The 25,365-nt window shown below is 40.2% G+C and overlaps 1 protein-coding gene across 2 annotated transcripts in view; it reads right to left on the bottom strand.

The window, feature by feature from the left end:
• Positions 1 to 25,365, bottom strand: part of LOC311287751 (basement membrane-specific heparan sulfate proteoglycan core protein-like) — a 280,443-nt gene that overhangs the window by 28,739 nt on the left and 226,339 nt on the right. For both annotated transcript variants that reach the window (XM_084404780.1, XM_084404781.1), the window contains 3 exons: positions 3,929 to 4,192; positions 2,845 to 3,126; positions 1,234 to 1,515 (listed from right to left, as the gene is read on the bottom strand). In XM_084404780.1, coding sequence (XP_084260906.1) covers positions 1,234 to 1,515; positions 2,845 to 3,126; positions 3,929 to 4,192 — 828 coding nt within the window. The remainder of the gene's footprint in view (positions 1 to 1,233; positions 1,516 to 2,844; positions 3,127 to 3,928; positions 4,193 to 25,365) is intronic.

Consider the following 25,365-nt stretch of genomic DNA (forward strand, 5'->3'; position numbering starts at 1 on the left):
CATTTGGTGAAGACAACTGGTGCTTCCACCCCTTGTAAAGCAGTGCCGTTCTCACTTAATTTATTGTTGCTAAGTGACAGAGATTGCGTGCGCAGTGGAGAACATTGTGATCTTTGTGGCTTTCAGAGCACCGGGGTTGCAAACTAGATTGCTTGTACAAAGATCTCCTCACTGAGCATCCAGAACACCTCTCTCATAAAAGTGTTAATTTACTGATGGAATAATTCACATATTGAAGTGTAGCAATAAATAATAATAATAAAAAATAATAATAATAATAATAACAATAATAACACCAGACTTTGAGGCAATTAAATGGTGCTCTCATTATTTTATGCTGTTTATATAGCAGAATTTATGATGGTCAAGTCACCTTTATTTATGTAGCACTTTTTACAATAGATTTAATCAGCTTTACAGTGATAGTGTGTTTGCACATGGATTCAGACATTCTGACACGAAAAGTAAAGCATTCATGTGAAACTGGAGCTTAAAGGGTAACTAAACCCCTGGTCAGAGCCTGACTCCACCCACTGGCAATATTTGAAAAATGCTGGAAAAGTAGGCAGAGCCCAGTGGAGAGGAGGCGTGCATCTGAGACGTATCTCTCTGTAGGCAAGGGCGTGGTTAGCTGGTACCCGACGTTAGAGGGTACCACAACTTCCAATAGGAAAATTCAACTGCAGTAGCCACCGTTCAACCTGAAGAGTAGTCATACAGTCTCTTGATTGTATGTGTGATTGTAAAAGAGGGGGACACCACTATTATCCATTCATCAAATATACAGGACAAGCTTATAGTGATCATGTTCCAATCACGTGAACGGACAGCCAATCAAACCACAGCATTGGTCGAGTGACTGTGCGCAGAACTTTTTTGTTTCGTTTTTGCTCTATCATAGAGATGGTTTGTGTGTTGTTTTTCCCTAATTCCTGCCAGAGTTGTGTGCGTCAATGACTAAAACACACACACACACACACACACACACACACACACACACACACACACACACACACACACACACACACACACACACACACGTGCACATGCTAATGACCACCCATACCAATGTAACCAGTGAACTTGATGGACATTAAAGTCATTTAAATGTGGATCCTATCTCTGTGTTCTTACCAACACACCATAGCGATGACCAAACCTAAAGAACCAGTCCACCTTCATTACAGTGATCACAGTAGAGAGAGTTTAAGAGGACAATGATGTTGAACTCACCCTTCACAGAGAGAGGAACAGCAGAGCTTGATGTTGATGAGTTTGGTCTTCCAACTCTCTGTCCTTTACACCTGTACTGACCCTGATCAGACTCAGTAGCTCCTCTGATAGTGAGAGTGTCTCTGTTTACAGTGTAACGATCAGACGTCTGTAATATTACACTGCCTTTATACCACTCATATCTCCAGTTACTGTAAGAGTTTATCACACACTTCAGATTGACTGTTTCTCCAGTGAATACAGGACTGTCTGGTGTCACAGTCACTGTAGATGTGGGTAAACCTGAGAAGAAAGACAGAAACACAAAATGACTCAAACATCTCTTTCAGTGCAAAGTAAAATAATTACATTTTGTAAATGTTTTGAGGATGTTGAAGATCTCAATGATGAAGTTTTATTGCAGCAACAGTGACAAAGTGCATTAAAGCCCCTGCGTTCATCAGAGTCAGAAACCCTGAATAATCTCTGCTCAAACATTATATACTGTATTACATTCTTCTTCCAGCTCTACATGTAAATTAAGTTTTGTCTTAAAAGTAAATTGAGGATAACAATGAAAGTGAAAGCCTTCCGTTCCCACATCTTTGATATTGTTTCAGATGGGAACTCCAAATCCACTGAAGGATTGAAGCCAATTATCTGAAGCCTTGTCTATACTTTTACTTGCAAACATCAGCATTTATACAGGGTTCAGGGGGGTGTAATAGCCAACCAATGAGAATATACATTACATTACAGCCCTATCAGGCCTTCTCTCCTAACAACAGCAGAGGGACCCTTTCTAGGCTGCTGAAACACACTCACATACATAGAGTGTACATTAAAACAGATGTGTGCAGAGAAGCAAGAACATCTCTCCACTGCAACCCCTGTAGCCTCAAAGACCAAAAAGGAAGAAAATGGTGAAACAGAGACAGAAAAGTCTGATTAGATTTATCTTGCAGAAGGATAATCAAATAAATAACTCTGCATGGTCTTCATATCCTTTTTAAAGTTCAAGAGCAGTGGGTATTATTATTTTTTTTTGTCGTTTGTTGTTTGGTTAACTTTAACATAATACCAGGATTATTAGGATGCTGTCACTTTAAGGGTGAATGCACGGATCATGTGTTTTGTGTTTGCGTTCGCTTAAGACATAACCGACTATTTAGGATAATATTTTATGACATAATTTGGAGTGAATTTGTCCACTGAAGCGCAGGTAGGCATGAAAGAGAGCTCAACTTCACACGCTGTCTGAGAGAAGTGTCTTTCAGGGCCGCGCTTCAGATGTTAAACACACACAGCACACGAGTTACCAATTCCCTTTCGCGTGTTCCACTTCCTTGAATATTTACATTGGAGAGGCTGAAACTTTTGTGATGATGAAGCACTGACCCGTCAACTGTACAGAGTGTCAATCACAACACTGCATTTGTTAGAAATTATTACTGGCCAAATAACGACTGACAGCGTTTCACACACTCGCGGTTTTTTACTCGCATTTGGCTCATGGTGAGTGTTCATTATAGGCCCTGTTTACTGTATTTAATAATATTCTGAACAGAGACTCTATTATATATACTGTATCTTAGTAGAGAGAGTTTAGGAGGACAATGATGTTCAACTCACCCTTCACAGAGAGATAAAGAGAGCTTGATGTTGATGAGTTTGGTCTTCCATCTCTCTGTCCTTCACACCTGTACCAACCCTGATCAGACTCAGTAGCTCCTCTGATAGTGAGAGTGTCTCTGTTTACAGTGTAACGATCAGACGTCTGTAACTTTACACGGTCTTTATACCACTCATATCTCCAGTCACTGTGATCAGGTTTTATCTCACACTTCAGATTGACTTTTTCTCCAGTGAATACAGATCTGTCTGGTGTCACAGTCACTGTAGATGTGGGGAAATCTGAGAAGAAAGACAGAAACACAAAATGACTCAAACATCTGTTTCAGTGCAAAGTAAAAGAATTACATTTTGTAAATGTTTTGAGGATGTTGAAGATCTCAATGATGAAGTTTTATTGCAGCAACAGTGACAAAGTGCATTAAAGCCCCTGCGTTCATCAGAGTCAGAATAAACCCTGAATAATCTCTGCTCAAACATTATATACTGTATTACATTCTTCTTCCAGCTCTACATGTAAATGAAGTTTTGTCTTAAAAGTAAATTGAGGATAACAATGAAAGTGAAAGCCTTCCGTTCCCACATCTTTGATATTGTTTGAGACGGGAACTCCATGTATCCTTCATGTATCTTCTGAACACAGGATTATTCTCGACGTCACACTGCCGTTTCACACTAGAAGTGATAGAAGAAGATCTCCAACTACAAGCTCATATGAGGAGATACTGAGTCTGAATCAACTTCATCAGACTATCTGAAGACTTCATGAACTCATTTGACATCATTATCTGTGAGTCACGTCATTCTCTCTGACTTCAGCACAAAACTCATCTTTTCTATTAGTAAATATCTCCTGTAACCATAGCGACAGTGACTAAATCTCAAAGATGGAGACGCCAATAACACTGGAAAGTCACAATTTACATGATGTTTTAAAAATATCCTGATAAAAATGTGCAACACACACAAGACATCTGAAGACAATCATGACTAAAAGTGAATTGCTTATAAGAACAGATGTGGTTGAAGTGTTGAAATATGGATTTTAAATGATCATTAAACAGATGTGAATATGAAGACTCACCTGATACAGTCAGTGTAACAGCATCACTGTCTGTGTATGAGCCTGATCTCTCTCCTCTACAACTGTATTTACTGACAGACACATAATCAGCTCTGAAACTGAACTCTGCTGTTGTTCTTGTTGTATATGGATAGACAGTGTATCCATCTCTAATCCAGCTGTATCTCCACTGAATGTTTCCTCCTCCCTGTATGTCACATGTGAGAGTGACTGTCTCTCCTATGAACACAGGCTGATCTGGCTTCACCGTCACTACAGGTTTTCCTGTATTAATACACATATGAGTAAATATTGATTAAAACAGCATCACAGTCTCATGATCAATGTTAGTGTTTATGAACTCAAAACCTCCTTATGAAACACTGTATTAAAATGAAAGATCTAGTTTGTTGGAAGTTTGTATTGATTACATAAAAAAAATTTGTAATTATTGATAGACTATATACTGATAAACTTTGTATAAACTGAAACACTGGGTATATTGTGTCATACATGTAAACTGAGTCTATAATACATGTATGTTATTTTCTATTTGCGTGTCACAGAATTGCAGCTTGTACAACATTTACAAATCTTACATAATTTAAGAGTGTAAAAATATTGCAGTCTTAAACATGCAAAGTGATGAGGTCATGTGACAATGTAGCATATACAGTTAAATAATAAACTGTTGTACAGTACAAAATGCTGGGTTGAAAAGATTGGCAGCAGATTGGGTTAAATGTTTTTGTAACCAAAATTACTACATTTCTGGATTAAGATTAACCCAAAATAGTTTGAAAATAAAACCAGGAATATTTGACATTATTAATTCACTTTGTACACACAGAATGACTATCAAAAGGTACAATTTTATTAAAAATTAGAATAAAGGCAAACATAGTCAAAACAGTGTGCATGAAAGAAGACAAGCAGAAAAAAATGACAAATCATCAGATACAGTATTTTCTATTCCATTTCAATGAACACTGATGAATATAACTTGCATTTAAGACCTCATTATACTATTTTGTATATTATCCACCACCAACGAAAACATTACACTATAAAATGATGTATTGGTTTCGACTTTAAGTAATTGTATTAAATATTGCACCAACTTATTCAAGCAAACAAAGGGAACAAGTAAACTCCCAAATTTAAGTTCACTCAACATTAAACTTATAACTATAAATCTGTAATCTTAAGTTATTTAAGAAACTACCTATAGTTTATAACAATTATCCAACAGATCTACATGGTTGCCTAAAAGAATATAGAGCTATATTAAAAGAGTTCAGTTTTAATAACATTACTGATGTAACGACTGAGACAAGTCAGACACAAGTATTTGTTATAGTTTAACAAATGAACAAAAGAACTCACTCTGGGGATCTGTGGCCCCATCCCCCCAAACAGGGCAAGACGGTCTTCGTTACCACGATCAGATAAGTTCGTTTTACGACCCTTAGCAATGTGAACGGGGCCTCTGCTACAAAACCCACAGATATTAGAACAGGCTCTCCTGCATTCATTTATTGATGAACTGATTAACATGAAATTAACATGCACTCCAGAACATTTTGTGAATGATTTACTGTCTTGTGTTGTGTCTTTTAATACTATTATCTGTTGATACTATTATCTCTTGATACTATGTATTTTATTATACAACCAACAGTTAACGTAACCTCACATATACCATGTTTGGTCTCTATTGGTACTCTGAAGATCGAAATGATTGTGTACATGATATGCCAATAGCTATGCAACATATTAGTATTACAAGAATCTTTCTTAGTTTTGTCATCAGAAACCAATCCAGTGTGCCATTGCAAATGAGCACGCTTAAAACAAAGACTCATAAATCAACCACAGAAGGAACTCCCGCTCAGAACTTTTCCCTTTCTTATTGGTTGAGCCGGCCCTGCAAGGTGTGACCTTTGTCAAGCTTTAAAAGGCCTCTTCGCTAGCCCTTCCCTCTCATAGCTCTTCTCTTCTGGCATCAACTGCTCTTTCTTGACGTTGATAGGGGTCCAAGGGCCCAACAGGCCTGAGCACCGCCTGCTATGCCTTCATGCTCCCAAAGGGAGTCAGACTGCCTTTTCTTCAATCCAGAAAACTGCAACCTTACCATCACTGAACGGGCAACAATCAACTCTTGGCGTTCTCGGCACTTCAGGATGCCGTGCTGTCCAGTGTGGCCTCAGCAGGCCCGGGCTGCAGGCTTCGACTAACCGCCATGTGCTCCCTCAGGAGAAAAGGGACTCTCTCAACCACAACAGCGTCGAAACCACCATGCAAGTTCATCATATCTTCTCCATCCAGCAGAGAAGAAAACGATTGCAACTTGTACAGTGACATTTGACACTCACGGACCCATCAACAAACTCAATTTTCAACCACTTCAAGAATTGTCCACTGCACAGACCATGCAAGTATCAATTTAATGAGGTGCTCTGAAAATGATAAGCTGATGGTTCTTTTCATAGTTAAATAGATCTTTTCCATAGTTCCATTTCCTGCTTCCGGCTCCACATCACTCACCATTTTACATATGCATGTATGTATGTATGAATGAATGTATGTATGTATGTTCGTTTAGTTTTAGTTATGTTTGTGAGTTAGTTAATAAAACTTGTGCACAACATGTATTTGTTTCTGATTCTCTGCTTGCAACAAAGTCCATTTTATGATCTTGATCTTGTTACATGCTCTAAGCGCTGTACATGCTAAGAAATAATTATTTTTTGGTGGCCATGAAAGATACACTTTTCTTAGAAATAAATGAATAATCAAAAGAGTTCGTTGGAACTGATTAATTGATTGTAATATTAATTTAGCTACCTCAAGTTAATCTAATTAACTGACCCAAATATTAATTGTAGGAGCCATGTTTTTCTTTAAGTTTTTCCCCCAACCACTAGAGGGTGGTGTTTTCATTGTTTGGGTGTTCTGCCTGTGGCCTGGGGTTATTTAAGGTCAACTGTTTGTCACCAGGGGGGATGACTGAGGAGGCGAACAGTTTTTTACTGTGTTCAAATGACAGGCGTTTGTCTAAAAGGAAGACGAATAAATGTTCAACTTTTAACAATGAGAGTGTGATCATGAGCCTTATTGAATTCACGTAAGAAAGTAAGCTATCAGTCATCAACCGGTAGCATTTAGTGGTACTTAGTAGCTACATTAGGTAAAAAACTGCCTCGGTAGGAAGAAGCCAGACTCGTTTGCACTGCGAGACGCCGAACCAAGGGCTATTGGAGCCACCTGGATTAATCGCAACAACGAGCGTCAGGAAGGAGGCTTCTCAGGAACAAGCTAAAGGAGCTAATGGAAATACCTGCAGTGGCACGCAGCAGGATCTGAGTTACACTGGAGCCATCGCAGCAACAGTCCGGAGGCTGCACGGGATGACACCGGATCGAGCTATTGGAGCAACCGGGATTTCCAGCAGCGGACATCGGAGTATCATATGCCGGCCAACGCACCATTGTGGTATGTGGTTCAGCGCTGTTTATGAATGGCCATTCTGATTTATTGTGTGCACACGTAAGCGTAAAACCAATGCATTGGTAGCAGTCTTGCGATCGCCGTAAAATGTGTCACGTCGATACGTGACGTCTGCGTTGATACAAAGTATCCGTGTCGTGCGTTTATAAACAAACAATTGACTTTGGCCAATATGGCAGAAGAAAAGAGAACTGATAAGACTTTGGCAAGTGAACTGAACTTTAATGTGCGTGAAAATGCTTCAAAGGTGCATGGTGGGACAGAGAAAAAAAGAGAGGTTAAATTAACAGCCAAGGCTTTCTTGGAGAAAATAAGTCATTTAGAACATGAAAGAAAGACCAAAATAAATAAACTTTCTAAATTAAGGCAAAGCATTACTGCATTAAAAGGAAATAAAGAGTGTATAAAAGAGGTTCAAAATGAATTTAAAAGGTTTCTGTGTTTATCAGAAGAATCACACCAGGTACACAAAGTGTTGTTGGATTTATTGCCTGTTGATGAAGCACAAAAACATGAAATATGGTATCAAGCTAAAATGTTAAATGTACATGATTTTGTTGCTGATACTCAGAAATGGTTGGTTGAATCTCAAGGTTGCACAGCTGTTTTATTTGATGCTGAACAAAATGTGGTACAAATTCAAGGTGTACCTGTTACTGGAAATGACTTTGAGAATGCAGAAGCTTCTGCCGCTCCTGCTAAGGAAACAGACAGTAATATTGGAATTGGCAATGAAGTTCAACATAAAGATGCAGGTGATGGTACGGAAGAAAAGGAGCCTCAAATTGAACCTCAAGACAGCATCTCAAATGTTTCTTTAAGAACTTCTGTGAAATCACAGCATCTAATGGGTTCCTCAATTACAAATTCCTCTTCTAGTAGCAAATCATCCACAGCTTCGGAACGCATCCGAGCAGAGGTAGAAAGAGCTGCACTCTTGGCTTGTGCTGCTGCTTTAAAGGAAAAGCATGCTCTGGAAGACCAGGAATATCTGTTAAAGAGGAAAAAAGAACAACTCGAGCTGGAAACCAAAATATCTGTTGCTAATGCGAAGCTAAAGGTGCTACAGGGCAGTAGCAGAGGCAGCATGGCTTCCAGGCACTCTGATGGAATGGAGTCTTATGTCAGAAAGGGGGCCAAGCCCAAAGTCAAGCCTACTCTGCTCAACCCTCATGCGCCACCATTTGCTTCCCAGGCTTCACAGCAGCACGCATCTGTTCAGCTGCCGCAAAAACATGCTGAGCCTTTGGTGGTTAAAGAAGTTGCATCTGATCCAAGTGCAGCCTATAACCGTCACAGCCCAGCTTGTAAAGGTGACACTGTATCAAAGCCTCTTGTATCACAAACAAGGTCATCTTATGTCACAAGTCCTGTACCCCCTTCTTTTACGTTGCCTACAAACTCAACTGTCACTCAAGATACCTCACCTCTACAAAATCAAAACAAACCAACAGGAGACCTCTACAGTGTGTTGAAACAACAGAATGACATAACAGCTCTTCTCGTTCAAATGCAAACAGCCCAGTTACTGCCACACAGGGAAATCCCTACCTATGATGGAGATCCACTTCAATTTAATTCATTTATGAAAGCCTTTGAGCACTGTGTGGAGGCAAAGACTAGCTGTAAAGGAGACTGTCTGTACTACCTTGAGCAGTACACCAGAGGACAACCAAGAGACATGGTACGCAGTTGTCTTCACATGACAGCAGAAAAGGGATATGCTGTAGCCAAACAGTTGCTCAAGGAACATTTTGGAAATGAATTCAACATAACTGCAGCTTATATGGAAAAGGTCACCAGCTGGCCAAGTATCAAAAGTGAGGATGTTAAAGCACTAAAAGCATATGGACTTTTCCTTCGTGAGTGCTGCAATGCTATGGAGGAGTTACGATACTTGGAGGAATTAAGCATGTCAGCTAACATGAAGATTCTGATTCAGAAGTTTCCCTACAAACTCAGAGAAAAGTGGAGGGCAAAGGCAAATGAAATCTTGGAACGAACTGGTCAAAGGGCACGTTTCCCACACATTGTTGACTTCATTGAGCAGCAGATCAGGATTACTTCAGACCCAGTTTTTGGAGTCATTCAGGACACTCCACCTGTTAAAGGAATAATGAAACCAAGCAATTCTCAAATGAAATCACAGTTGAAAAGAAACATCTTTGCCACTCATGTTTCTGTTAAGGATGGATACAAAATGGTTGCTTACAAAGATAAAGATGATTCCACCAAAATAAACCTTTCTTGCTTGTACTGTGCACAGGATGGTCATGTATTGGAACACTGCCATTAACTAGGAAAAAGGGCACACCGGGAAAAATTAGACTTTCTAAAGGAGAAAGGTCTATGCTTCGGCTGCTTAAACACAGGACACATGAGTTGCGATAAGCGCATCACTTGCAAACACTGCAGTCAAATGCACCCTAGTATTCTGCATATTGGACAAAAGGAAAGAAGTAATCAGAAGGATATGGATCACCTCAAGAGATCTTCTGTAAGCTGCAAACCCTCCTCCACCTGTGGTCATACAGGGGCTGGGCATCATAATGGTATTCTTCCCATCTTGCCTGTTCAAGTGAAGAGTTCAAAGGGAACTAAAGTTATTAAAACATATGCTTTTCTGGATGCAGGGAGTACAGACACTTTCTGCTCACAAAAGCTTCTTAATAAGTTAAACATTCAAGGACGAAATGCTCAGATTCATCTTCGCACCATGGGTCATAACAAAACCGTGACAACGTCCATCATTAAAGGCCTGGAGATTTCAGGATTATCTGGCAAACATTTCTATCAACTTCCTTGTGTGTTCACTCAAGAAGGGATGCCCGTCTCCACAGACAACATCATCAGTGAAAAGGAGCTAGCTAAATGGCCTTATTTGAAAGACATTAAAGTTCCACATATAAATGCTGATGTGGATCTTCTTGTTGGCACCAATGCATCCAAGCTGATGGAACCGTGGGAGGTAGTTAACAGCCAGGCTGATGGGCCCTACGCAGTCAAAACTTTGCTAGGATGGGTCATAAATGGCTCGGTACAAGGTTGCAATGATGGTGAGACTGGCTGCCCATCAGTTCACGCTAACAGGACTGTAGTTGACAGAATTGAGGAGCTGTTAACCAGCCAGTATAACTATGACTTCAACGAAAGGTCTGCTACAGAGCAAGAGGAAATGTCAAGAGAGGAAAAAAGGTTCCTAGACATAATGGAACGCTCTGCCAAACTTGAAATTGGACACTACAAATTACAACTGCCCTTTAGAAGGGAAGATGTCACAATGCCAAACAACATCTCTGTTGCCTTGCAACGCATCCTTGGTTTAAAAAGGAAACTGCAAAGAAATACAAGCTTTCATGAAGAATACACAAACTTCATTACTGATGCCATCAATAATGGCTATGCTGAACAGGTACCGCAGCATCAGTTACTGGCGATAAAAGGCAAAGTGTGGTACATACCACACCATGGTGTATACCACCCAAGGAAACATAAGCTACGAGTCGTGTTTGATTGTGGAGCTGCATATAAAGGGGTTTCACTCAACAGTCAACTTTTGCAAGGTCCCAACCTAACAAGCTCGTTGGTAGGGGTCCTGATGCGATTCAGACAAGAACGCGTGGCCTTAATGGCTGACATAAAGGCCATGTTCCATCAAGTACAGGTAACTGAGGAACATGTGGATTATTTGCGTTTTTTGTGGTGGCCTGAAGGTAATCTGGAACAAGACCTGAAAGAATATCGCATGACTGTGCATTTATTTGGAGCAGTTTCCTCCCCAAGCTGCGCTTGCTTTGCACTCAGAAAGACTGCTGAGGATAACCAGACCAACTTTTCACTAGACGTGATTGAAACAGTCACCAGACATTTCTACGTGGACGACCTTCTAAAGAGCCTGCCTTCCGAGGAGGATGCTGTCGCCATGGTTAAGGACCTCATAACCATTTGCAGCGGAGGGGGATTCACTCTAACCCAATGGATCAGCAACAGCCGAGAGGTACTTCAAAGTATTCCAGGAGAGTTAAGGTCTCAAACTCTGAAGGAGCTGGACTTAGCCAGAGATGAGCTGCCTGTGGACAGGGCTTTAGGCTTGCAGTGGTGCATCGAGACGGACAGTTTCAAGTTTAAAGTCAAAGTCAAGGAGAAGCCTTCTACCAAAAGGGGTATGCTATCATTAATCAGCTCCATCTATGATCCCCTAGGATTCCTAGCACCTCTCATACTCCCAGCCAAACTGCTGTTACAGGAACTATGCCGGATGAAATGTGACTGGGACGATCCTATACCTTCAGCATTCCAAGAAAAGTGGAACAAGTGGCTGAAAGATCTGGAAAAGTTGGCAGATTTCCAGGTCAATAGGTGCATCAAGCCTGATGGATTTGGCAAGGTGGCTTGTGCCCAGTTGCATCATTTCTCTGATGCTAGTGAGAAGGGCTACGGCACAGCTACATATATCAGAATGCAAAGCATGGACAAAAGGATTCATGTTTCTTTTTTGTATGGCAAAGCAAGAGTAGCTCCGCTTAAGCCTGTTACCATTCCTCGCCTAGAGCTCACTGCTGCTGTTGTTGCAGTGAGAGTAGACAAAATGCTTCAAACAGAGCTCCAGCTGCCATTAATGAAAGCCTGCTTTTGGACTGACAGCACATCAGTTTTAAAGTACATAAAAAATGAGGACCGGAGGTTTCAAACATTCATTCATATAGAATAGCTACAATCAGGAGTAGCTCTGAAGTTTCACAATGGAGATATGTACCTTCGACTCTAAACCCTGCAGATGATGCATCTCGGGGAATAAAGGCAGATGGTCTTTGGAAACAAAGATTGATGGAAAGCCCCGAATTTCTTTGGGAACCTGAAGGAAAATGGCCAAAGTCACCTTTAGATTTAAGTGTGACTGTTGATGACCCAGAGTTAAAAAGGAATCCCATAATCAACGTAACCCTCATCAACACAAATGCCACTTCTCAACTAATATCTTTTTCTCAGACTGGCAAAGATTAAAGGTGGCGGTTGCTTGGATCCTCAAGCTGAAAAGAGCTCTATCGAAATTGTGTAAAAAGAGAAAGGAACTTCAGTTTGCAAGTGCAAATGGAACACAAGTATTGAATATGACAAAAGAGATGCAAGCTTTCAAAGATTCACTGGGAAATCAAAAGTTGTCTTTAAAAAATCTTGCAGAAGCCGAGACAGCCATAGTTGCCTTTTGTCAGCAAGAAAGATTCCCAGATGAAATTGCTGCATTGACCTCCAAGAATCCAGTAATACCCAGGAGTAGTAGCATCTACAGAATGGACCCTGTGCTGGAGGGAGGACTTCTGCGTGTTGGGGGCCGGCTGAGCAAAGCAGCTATTCCTGAGGGCCTAAAACATCCCCTCATTCTGTCAAAAGACCAACACATCGCCTACCTTATCCTCCAGCATTACCACTTGCAGCTTGGTCATGGAGGCAGAAGTCATGTTCTTTCTTCTGTAAGGAGAAAGTTTTGGATCACAAATGGCATTTCGGCTGTGAAAAAGGTCATAACAAAATGTCTATTCTGCAAGCTGTATGGAGGAAGGACAAGTGAACAGAAGATGGCAGACCTGCCCAAGGAAAGAGTGGTTCCTGATCTACCGCCATTCACCAACGTTGGCGTAGATTATTTTGGGCCAATTGATATAAAAAGCAACATTGTAAAGCGATATGGAGTGTTGTTTACTTGCATGACAAGTAGGGCCGTGCACCTCGAAGTGGCTTACTCTTTGGACACTGACTCTTGCATCAATGCTTTGCGGAGGTTCATCTCTCGGAGAGGACAAGTGTCACACATGAGATCAGATAACGGCACCAATTTCGTGGGAGCAGAAAGAGAGCTTCGTGAAGCCTTGGCCGCTTTAAACCATCACCGAATTGAGAAAGCCATGTCTCATAGAGAAATAAAGTGGAGATTTAACCCGCCATCTGGATCACATCATGGTGGTGTCTGGGAGCGCCTCATACGTATGGTCAGAAAGATTCTGCATTCTGTGCTGCGACAGCAAACATTGGATGATGAGGGATTTCATACTGTACTATGTGAAGCTGAAGCTAATGCTCAATGATCGCCCCATCACAAAGTTGTCAGAGGATCCTAACGACCTTGAGGCGTTAACACCCAACCACTTACTTCTCCTGAAAGGGAAACCAGTTCTCCCACCAGGACTTTTTGACAAAAAGGATCTGTATTCCAAGAAAAGATGGAAACAAGTTCAGTACATCTCTGACCTCTTTTGGAAACGATGGATCAGAGAGTACTTACCGCTGCTACAAGAACGGCAGAAATGGACCAGGGAGAAGAGGAGTTTCATGCCTGGAGACATTGTTGTTGTTATGGACTCCACAACACCAAGAGGATCTTTGAAAAAAAAGTCATACTGTTGTTGCATAAAAATTTGAAGTAAACATGGAGGAGACAAGAGAAATATTTATTTTCTAAAAAATAAACTCACATAAACTCAAAAGAATGAAGCACTCATAGGTCTCTGGCAATTTATAATTACTTAAAGTCCCTGTAAAGTCAAAATTAAGTATGTGTTCTGAGTTTGTCACACCACAGAAACATGTGTTATTAGCCACCCAGCCAAATTTGAATGATAAAAAAAGCCGGCAAGTAGGGGAGAGCGGGGTAAGTTGTCACACGGGTAAGTTGTCACACTGTCCATAACTCCAACACTAGAGGCTCTATCTCAAAAATCAAATAGCCACTTTATGTGACTTCTTCTTCTATAGTCAACTTCCTGTTAACATGTGGTCAAGATCACTGAGGTTAGCACAATTTTCTTATTTTTCTGCTTAAAAAGTAAAAAAAAATCACTTTACATTTTATGCAATACAACTTTGTTAGGTATGAATGTTTAAAATTATTATTTTGCACAAAATAGAGTAGACAGTAACGTGTCTTTTGGTACTTTCGCTAAAGTGATATGTTGAGCTAAACTTGAGATTTAGCCAACATTAGCTCACATGTCAATATGGGGCAAGTTGTCTCAATGACTTTGGGGCAAGTCGTCACATGTGCCCCAGCACCAACCCTGTCCTGCCTAGCACGCCCAGTTGCTTCTGCTATCACCAGCTCACCCTTACCCAGCAATGCTATTGCTGACAGTGGGCTACCAACTCCAGTGGACATCCGGCCATATCCAAAAGATGGCCCCCGAAAACCAGCCAGCAAAGGAAGAAAACGATGCAAATCAGCAATACTTACTGACACGCCAGTGAAGCATTTTCCTCTAGATGAACTAGAGGAAATGACTAGCACTATGAGCACCATTTTCTCTAGTACATTAGACATCGTTGCACCAATTAGATTAAAAAAGGTTAGAGAGAAAACTAAAGCACCATGGTACAACAGTGTTACGCATGTTCTAAAGAGAGAAACTCGTAATTTAGAGCGTAAATGGAAACAAACTAATCTAGAGGTCTTTAGAATCGCATGGAAAGACAGTATGTCACGTTATAAAAAGGCCCTAAAAGCAGCCAGGGCTGAGCATCTCCGCAAACTAATAGAAAACAACCAAAACAATCCAAGGTTTTTATTTAACACCGTCGCTAGACTAACAAATAAACAGACGTTACCGGAGCAAAATATTCTGTCACAGTGTAGTAGTAATGATTTTATGAATTTCTTCACTGAGAAAATAGAAAGCATCAGAAACACAATTGTAAATGTACAATCTTTAATGGTGTCTTATGATTCAGCCTCAATTATCACCCCGCAAGAACAATTACAGCGCTTTGCAACTATAGGACAGGAAGAGTTAAATAAACTTATCATTGCATCTAAACCAACAACGTGTTTATTAGATCCAATACCAACTAAACTACTGAAACAAGTGTTACCTGTAGTGGAAGAGCCTCTTCTCAATATTATTAACTCGTCTTTATCCTTAGGTCATGTTCCAAGAATATTCAAGTTGGCAGTTATAAAACCTCTTATTAAGAAACCACAATTAGATCATAATAACCTAGCAAATTACAGACCCATTTCAAATCTTCCATTTATGTCTAAAATACTAGAAAAAGTTGTGTCCGCTCAACTGTGCTCTTTCTTGCAAGAAAATGATATCTATGAAAAGTTTCAGTCAGGATTCAGACCGCACCATAGCACAGAAACTGCGCTCGTTAAAATCACAAATGATTTACTTTTAGCTTCTGACCAAGGCTGTATCTCAATACTAGTTTTACTTGATCTTAGTGCTGCGTTCGATACTATAGATCACACAATACTCTTAGACCGACTACAAAACTACACTGGTGTTCAGGGACAGGCATTAAACTGGTTTAGATCGTACTTATCAGACCGTTACCATTTTGTCTGCGTAAATGGGGAAAAATCGAAGATAACGTCAGTAAACTACGGTGTACCGCAAGGATCTGTGTTAGGCCCTCTGCTATTCTCAATATATATGCTGCCACTTGGTAATATTATAAGAAAACATGGAATTAATTTCCACTGTTATGCTGATGACACTCAATTATATATTTCATCACGACCAGATGAAAACGCTAAATTATCTAAATTAACAGAGTGTGTTAAAGATATAAAATACTGGATGACATGTAATTTTCTGCTATTAAATTCAGATAAAACGGAGGTATTACTTATTAGTCCAAAAAACTGCCCACAAAACCTCTTACAATACAACTTTAATTTAGAAGGGTGTCCTGTTACTTTATCCTCTACAGTAAAAGACCTGGGTGTTATATTAGACCGCAACTTGTCTTTTGAAAATCATATTTCATATGTTACAAGAACAGCCTTTTTCCACCTTAGAAACATTGCTAAGCTACGTAACATGCTATCTGTTTCTGATGCAGAAAAGTTAGTTCATGCATTCATGACCTCGAGACTAGATTACTGTAATGCTTTATTAGCTGGCTGTCCTGCATCCTCAATAAACAAGCTACAGTTAGTCCAAAATGCCGCCGCTAGAGTTCTTACTAGATCAAGAAAATACGATCATATAACACCAATTCTGTCGTCTCTACATTGGTTACCTATAAAGTTCCGTATCAATTACAAAGTATTGCTACTGACCTATAAAGCCCTAAATGGTTTAGCTCCCGTGTATTTAACGGAACTTCTATCGCCCTACAATCCATCGCGCTCTTTAAGATCACTAAATTCGAGGCTTCTGGTCATTCCTAGGATATCTAAGTCCACTAAAGGAGGGAGAGCTTTTTCACATTTAGCTCCTAAACTCTGGAATGGCCTTCCTGATATTGTTCGAGGCTCAGACTCGCTGTCCCAGTTTAAAACTAGATTAAAGACGCATCTCTTCAGCCAGGCATTCACATAATACTTACATTTTATACTACAGTTGAATCAGATTGAATGCATTAATATGCGAACAGCAGCTACGCTAATTATTTCCCATATGCTTTTCTGTTGTTATCTCGGGACGCTAGTCCCGAGGTAAATACAGATCGTCAGCTCCAGTTTGTATCCAGCCTCTCATGGAAACTACAGATTCTCCAACACCCGTGCAGAGACGACTCGGCGCCTGTGAAGAGACGACTCGACGCTGGCGATGTTTATACCCTAAATCAATACATGATTAACTAACTGTATTTCTCTATGTACATTTCTGAAATGCACTTTCTGTAAAGCTGCTTTGAAACAATATGTATTGTGAAAAGCGCTATACAAATGAATTTGAATTGAATTGAATTGAATTGAAGCAGCAACTAGAAATAGAAAAGAATAAGTCTCAATCTAGCAAAAAGCTGTTTCAAAAGAAAGGGAAGCAGAAATCTGGACCTATGAAAAACAAGGCAGCTACATTTACATTTAGTCATTTAGCAGACGCTTTTGTCCAAAGCGACTGACAAATTAGGACTAATTTAAGCGAGTCATTGTGAAGAGGCAAAAAAAAAACACAAGAAGTGCTCAAAATACGAAGTTCAGGCATTGTTCAGAGTAGCATATGCGTAAAATGTGTAAAATGCAACAATTGGGCCCATGATGCTTGCACCTCAGGCCAGGCAATTTATGTGTGTCAGAATTGTGACTCTGGAGATGAGTCCGATTAGTCAGATACAGGGCATCTGTTTTGTTCAGAGGTTAAGTTAAGCAGGTTATCTGCAGCATTCCATTCAGTTATCAGGATCTATGTGCAAGCCATAGAACGTTTGAGTTTAAAGTTCAAAGTAAAGTGGTTTTGCCACTTAATTGAAATGTGCATTATCTGGATTGAAATTATTGTTTTTCCAGGTTCTCCAGGCACGGATGTTTATATTTCCAGGTCTGTTTTGAGTTTAAAAGTTAAAATCAATATTCACAATTAAGTAGTTGTGTTCTTATTTTTTAGATAATCTAGTGTGACAACTTACCCGCCCTAGTGTGACAACTTACCCGCCGATGGGGCAAATTGTCACAAGTGCACACTCGCTATTCAACAGTCTACAACTCCGTAATGAGATAAGATATGAAGATGTTATGAATACAACATATGTGCCCAAGACTTCCTTCTTTCATTTGGTATGAGATTTATACCATTTTGATGTATGGTGCTCAGTAAATGTTAGATAGTGTGAAAAGTGTGACAACATACCCCGCTCTCCCCTACATAAAATAAGCTATCAAAATCTTGAAAAAATGAGCAGTAGTCTCAGCTCTCAAACGCTGGGGGCGTGTCCGCTGGCTGCGCTGAAACCACGCCCACTCGCGGGAAAGCTGCAGTCGCCACACTCAACTGTCACCGCTACAGCCGGAATGGATGCTCCTAGGTTTTACAAAGCCATGTTCGAGCCTGGACTAACGTTACCTACTATAATTATAATAACATAAGCACACAAGGCAACTTACACTCATTGGTGGGCTCGCACTGCCGACAATGGCACCAGTTGTCGGCGCGATGGGAGGATGAAGGCCGAGGCGGGAGATAATCGGTTCGGCCCCATTCACCAGTAACAGCGGATTATCTGTGAATCCCAGTTGTCTCCGACGTAAGTTTATAAAACTATCCTGTGTAAAATGATCACTACAGAGGCGGGTTTTGGCGGTGATCCTAAGCTGTCCATCAAGGTGGCTCTTCACAAAATTAATCCACCTCTTCTTGATGTGATCGTTTTTCGTAAATTTAAATAAGGACACCGATCTGTTTTGTACGTGATCGCATCCAGGTAGTACGCATTTCCGTGACGAAGGCATAGCTAGCTAGCAAACTGTAGGCTGTAGTAACTAATAGTACTGACAGTAACTCGCGATCGGCAAACTGATGTGAATGAATGTGCTATATTGTTAGGGGAGGGGCAGCGTCAGGGGCTCCAGTGCGTCATCAAGTAGGGGCGTGTCCAGGAGCTCAGGGGCTTCAGTGCGTCATCGAGCCCCCGTTTTAGCCCCGCCCAAAAAATCCGGAACACAGCAATGGTGAAAAACTGTTTAACGGTCTAACTCGACAATTCAGTACTTCACACTTCACAGTCTTTGTAATATGTTTTAGTAATACATTTCTAACATTTCTAATGTGTTTAGATTTTTTTTTTAGAATTGCCTTTACAGGGACTTTAAATTTTTTTTTTATTTATTTATTTATTTATTTTTTATCTGAACTTACCGTAAAGCGTCTTTCACTGGCTTCCATCTGAAGATGCAGAGAAAATGGCGTCTCCTCTCACTGGTGTCGTCCGTGTTGTTAAAGTCACGTACAAACTCTTTCACGACTGCGTTCCCAACCCAGCACCATTGGGTTACAGATTAACAATGATTTTCAACCCAAATTGGGTTAAATCAACCCAGCGTTCTTACCCAGCAGTGTCAACCCAGCGTTTGTGTTGTAAAACATAACCCAGCATTTTTTAGAGTATAATGTGTTCTGATGCACATATATTAAGGGCGATAGTAGATAGAATACAGTATATACAGAATGATATAGTATAATATAGTATAGTATAGTATATAGTATTTAGTACCGGTATATACTAAAAAAAAAAATTTGCCACACCTGCCAATAGCCGGTGACTTGAGAAAATTTACTGGCCAAAAATATTTTTTACCAGCCATGACACAAAAACAGGCAGTTATGACACCAACATTTTAGATACCAGTGAAAATTCACATTCCTCTGTTCCAATTTGAAACCATCTACAGACAAGTAACCAGTCAGTAATAAAATAAGAACAATCAAATTAAAAGCAAAAGCACAAATAAATACAATACATAAAAATGAATAAACAGTGCTCTTCAGCCAGGTCTAATACATTTTCAGGGACCGAAATTTAATAAAGTAGGTGTTAGAATATTTTATCTCTATATATTGTTCCTCGTGCCTCATTCTCAGTCTTGTTCCTTTTTCATGGATTGAAAAGAATTGCAGGCCTGGGAGAGTCAGGAACATGAAGCCAACTGGTGTTCACCGACCTTCTCTACTTTTACTTGCAAACATCAGCATTTATACAGGGTTCAGGGGGGTGTAATAGCCAACCAATGAGAATATACATTACATTCTTATAGAATGTGAGACAAGTCCATTTATGGCCACTTTCCGGCTGAAGGCAGCCCTATCAGGCCCTCTCTCCTAACAACAGCAGAGGGACCCTTTCTAGGCTGCTGAAACACACTCACATACATAGAGTGTACATTAAAACAGATGTGTGCAGAGAAGCAAGAACATCTCTCCACTGCAACCCCTGTAGCCTCAAAGTCCAAAAAGGAAGAAAATGGTGAAACAGAGACAGAAAAGTCAGGCTGATTAGATTTATCTTGCAGAAGGCTAATCAAATAAATAACTCTGCATGGTCTTCATATCCTTTTTAAAGTTCAAGAGCAGTGAGTTTTTTTTCTTTGTTCTTTGTTGTTTGGTCATTAACATAACACCAGGATTATTAGGATGCTGTCACTTTAAGGCTGAATGCACGGATCATGCATTTTGTGTTTGCATTCTCTTAAAGGAACACGCCGACTTTTTGGGACTTTAGCTTATTCACCGTATCCCCCAGAGTTAGATAAGTCCATACTAGGGATGTCCCGATCCGATCTCGTGATCGGAAATCGGGCCCGATCACGTGTTTTCAGACTCGATCGGAATCGGACGTTACCTCCCGATCAGGACTCGGATATATATGTATATATATTCTCATTATTTTTTTAACACATATATAGTTATGCGGTGGCACAGAGTTACGCCGTTTTCACACTGCACGCATTAGCAGAGCATAAGCAGCGCAGGAGCAGTGTGTATGGTGAGCAGGAGCAGGACACGCGCGTTTTGCTTTCACATGGCAGCGTTTGTCACACGCGGTTGAACCGCGGGTTGTGTAGGCTACAGAGTACTCTATAATGGATAAGTTGGCATTGCTTTATTTCGTTTTCAAATACATTTAAGAGAAAAGACTTGTCAAGAAGCTTATTTTATTAATAATTTCATTTATATAACTTTTGGTTCATCTTTGTTTTTATTGTTATGGCAACAAGTTTATTTTTGGACATTTGTTTTCTTTTTAAATTGCTGTTGGTCATTTGATTGACTGTTTAAAACACAACAGATATCATCAATGCACTTTTGGGATAAAACTGCGGTGTATTTTGGCCATGATCAATGCATTGTCACTTTAATTCAGCAAAAGCGGCGCAGCAAAGATAGACTCGGCGCCGAAACGATCGCGGCACTCCTGCTCTTGCTCTGCTCTGCTATACGCACTGCCGTGCCACCTCTGCGCGCGGTGTGAATGCTCTAAAGCCTGGTTTAATTAACATGGGCGGCGAAAAAAATACGCACTGCACGCTCTGCTAACAATGCAGTGTGAAACCGGTGTAAGAGTTAGGAGTGCAGTTCCTAAAAGCACATTACTGGCTTTGCAAACACTGTGGCACTTTTATTTTTTATTTGTTTACATGCCTGCCAGGTATTTTAAGTTGAGGTGCTATTTGTTTATATATTAGACTTTTTTTATATTTACTGTTGCACTAAAGTCCAAAAGTGAAGAATTTATTTATTACTTGATTGTTCAAGCTACCTCACAGAAGTGCTCTGTTTGTTAACAGAGTTGTTGAATGTTAAAATAAGGTGAATTAAATAAGGAACATCCTGGATCTGTTTTTTAGCTCTTCTTTATTCTTTTTTTTATGTATTAAGTATCGGATCGGGACTCGGTATCGGCAGATACTCAAAATCAAATGACTCGGACTCGGACTCGAGGGCAAAAAAACCTGATCGGGACATCCCTAGTCCATACATACCATTTTCATCTCCGTGTGTGCCGTAACTCTATCTGAGGCACCCACCGCTAGCCTAGCTTAGCACAAAGACTGGAGAAAAAACAACAACGTGAAAATTCAACAGGGTTTAGCGTAACGTCAGAGAACGTCTTGGAGTATACGCAAACAGTAGTTTGGGTTTTCGCGCCGGCGGGATCAACCTTCAACCAGTCGAGAGGAGAGACATCATGGGGAAGTGTCGTTTTGTTCAGATTACAGTGAGTGAGTGTGTGTGTATGTGTGTCCGCGCGCGAGTGAGCGAGTGTGTGCGCGACTGCGCGTGCGAGAGCGATTGTGAGTGTGTGTGCGCGAGTGAGTGAGAGAGAGTGTGTGTGTGTGTGTGCGCGAGTGAATGTTTGCGTGTGACGGCACGCAATGACTGGTCGGAAAGCAACGTGTAGTCTGACATGTTTCTTGTCCACGACACGACAAGACTTTATGAGTCAAAATCGTGTAATCTGACAGATTGACACCGTGACTATTGTAACAGACACAAAAATCTTGTAATCTAAACCAGGCATTATCTATCTGTCTGTCGCTCTGTGTCTCTCTCGCTATTCTATCTAGCCTATATCTTACCTATCTGTCTACCCCTCTCTTTCTCTTTATCTATCTATCTATCTGTCTATCTATCTATCTATCTATCTCTCATTGTGTCTCTTTTTATCTACCCCTCTCTAATTTATGTCTCTCTATCCCTCCCTCCCTCGTTTTTAAGGTGTATTTACATTTCTTTTTATTCTTGAAAATGTAAAACGTTGAAGCAATTTGAATGCTGAGAAACTTTACTAAGACGATTTGAAAAGTTAGTTTATCTGTTTATTGTTATGAATGTTTGATATTTACCAAAAACATCACTTTGCAGTGTATTGTTGAATGAGTTTATTTATAATAAATGTATTTTTAATTAAAACATTTGTCAGTAATAGTCATTGGGATTTGATCTGGTGTTTTACGACTGCATAATGGGTGCGATGTAGGTCTTAATTTTCATTAAAGTGGTCTTAAAAAGGTCTTAAAAAAGTCTTAAATTTGGGGTGATCAAACCTGGGGAAACCCTGTTATATTATGAGCGCGCTTGCCATGCGCAACGCGCCTACATTTGAAATAACGAAATTTTGGTCGGCAGGAAAAATGGTCCAACGAACCGTTCGGTTTGAAAATGCGTACCGAAAACCGAACCGAAAGCCTCGTACCGAACGGTTCAATACGAATACGCGTATCGTTACACCCCTAGTGTACAAATAACATGGTCACATATTCTCAGAAGGCGAAGCTCTGCTACTTGGGCGGAGTGATTTGCTCGCAGCGCCTGAGAAGCCCCGTGGTGAGGAGCAGAGTTCGCTCAGAATTGGAGTAAATCACTCCGCAGAAGTAGTAGTGCTTCGTCTTCTGAGAATATAGTTCCAAGTATGTATACGGTTAGAAGATGGTTGTGTCTCATGTGACCTTGTTATTCGTACACGCTGTGACTATACAAATCACAACATGTAAATAGGAAAATGTTGCCGTTATTTTGTCACTTATTGGTAGCAGTATGCTAGCTGGAGCCGTTTACCTCCAGTCTTTGTGCTAAGCTAGGCTAGCGGTGGGTGCGTCAGACAGAGTTACGGCACGCACAGAGATGAAAAAGGTATGTGTAACATAGTTAAAAAGGTTCAGGTTAAATCCTACTAAATGGGGTTATTGTGCCACCTACTGTCATAAAGTTGTACCTGCAGCGAACGCTAGTAATGACGAAGGATTATGGGTAATCCTCAAAGCAACGGAGGATTTTCCATGAGGTAACGTGTCTGTGAATGTCCGTGGACTAAACAATGCTAACTCACTTGAAAAGCATTTAAAAGTTAAGCTTTGGTTGAATAATGTGTGTTGTTAATTATTCACGGTGTGAACGTTAGATATGAGCAGAAATTGCTAAACAAAAGCTTATTTGATGTGGCAGTATATTCTACAGTAGCCTAAAAACTGTACCCAAATCTAGTCAACAAGTGACTGACTGTAACGTTGTTTTTATGAAATATTAGGGCATATAAATGCTAATTTGCAGTTTAATACGTTGCTTATACAAATACATTTTATTTCAACATATTCCAGACGATTTTTACTCATCTCAGTAGGCTATAGCAAAGCAGTTTATTCTTTCACACACAGACGCGCGATTCATATTTAGGCTAAACAGTCTTTACAAATATGTACCCTTCATTCATCTCACAGAAACGCGAGTCATATTATAGAAATGCGATTCATCTTTTTGCGGTTTGCATAGGCCTACACTAACGTTATTCCATAACATTATTACACATCAACACTTGAGAAAAGAAAACAGCCTACCTCACTCCTCAGCGGGATCTGCTCCTCATATCAGGAGATATTGCTCCTCATATCAGCACTGTTCTGAGGAATCTTTTCTCCATAAGGTAGGCTATATTATGCCTCACTCGATCGTGACGCGCTTTGTTTACAGCTGATGTGGGCGTTCTCAGAATTTGCGTTTGAATAGCACGCGCTCTCCGGGGAGTGGTCGAATTAGCTCGTAATGAGCTCGACTGGAGTCGCTCTCTTTTTATACAGATTACAGAAGCTGAGAATATTTGTTTTTTATATAAATTACTACATTTAAAAGATGCGATCTCAAGCTTTATGCCCGTGGGTCTGTTTGCCTGTTTGACTGAATTTTCGCGGAGTTATAGATCATTTTCGAACGCGTTTCAAATGGGAGTTTACTGACAGAGAGAAGGCATAAATCGCATCGTGTTAATTTTTCTTTATTTGTCAAAAAGCAAAACACTTTATTTTTATTGTGAGTATACAGAAAAAAAATAGAAACTGAACAGGATCGATTGATGTATTACACGAAAATGAAAGATCAAAATTAACAGAGCATTTAGTGTTTATTTTCATTGCTAAAAAAAAAAAACGAGCAAAACGCGCGGGCGCGTTTTTGGTCCCCAGAGGGTTAATTATTTAGTTTATATGAGTTTAAATCCACTATACGATCAATGTGTCAAACTGTACTTTATTTTTGTGTAGAGCTTTAAGAGTATACATACAGTAATCCAAAAAGCAACGGAGGATTTTCCATGAGACATGCGCTGTTTGTCCACATGAGATCAACACTGTTGTCCTTTGTCATGAATGCAGATGTGGAATAAACCTGCTGTTACCACGAACCTGACGGGATCCGAGAGATTATTTCAGGCAGAAGACATTACACAGAGGTTACATATGTATGGACTTATCTAACTCTGGGGATAAGGTGAATAAGCTAAAGTCCCAAAAAGTCGGCGTGTTCCTTTAAGACATAACCGACTATATTTTTTTGACATAATTTTGAGTGAATTTGTCCACTGAAGCACAGGTAGGCATGAAAGAGAGCTCAACTTCACACGCTGTCTGAGAGAAGTGTCTTTCAGGCTTCAGATGTTAAACACACACAGCACACGAGTTACGAAATCCCTTTCGCGTGTTCCACTTCCTTGAAAATTTACATTGGAGAGGCTGAAACTTTCGTGCTGATGAAGCGCTGACCCGTCAACTGTACAGAGCGTCAATCACGTTTGTTCACGTTCATGTTGTCTCAACACTGCATTTGTTAGAATTAAAAAAATGTTTTACTGGCAAACTGCATGGTGACTGACAGCATTTCATACACTCGCCGTTTTTTATTCCCATTTGGCTCATGGTGAGTGTTCATTATAGGCCCTGTTTACTGTATTTAATAATATTC

This window comes from Rutilus rutilus, assembly GCF_951802725.1.
Source record: "Rutilus rutilus genome assembly, chromosome: 3".
NCBI classification, from domain to species: Eukaryota; Metazoa; Chordata; class Actinopteri; order Cypriniformes; family Leuciscidae; genus Rutilus; species Rutilus rutilus.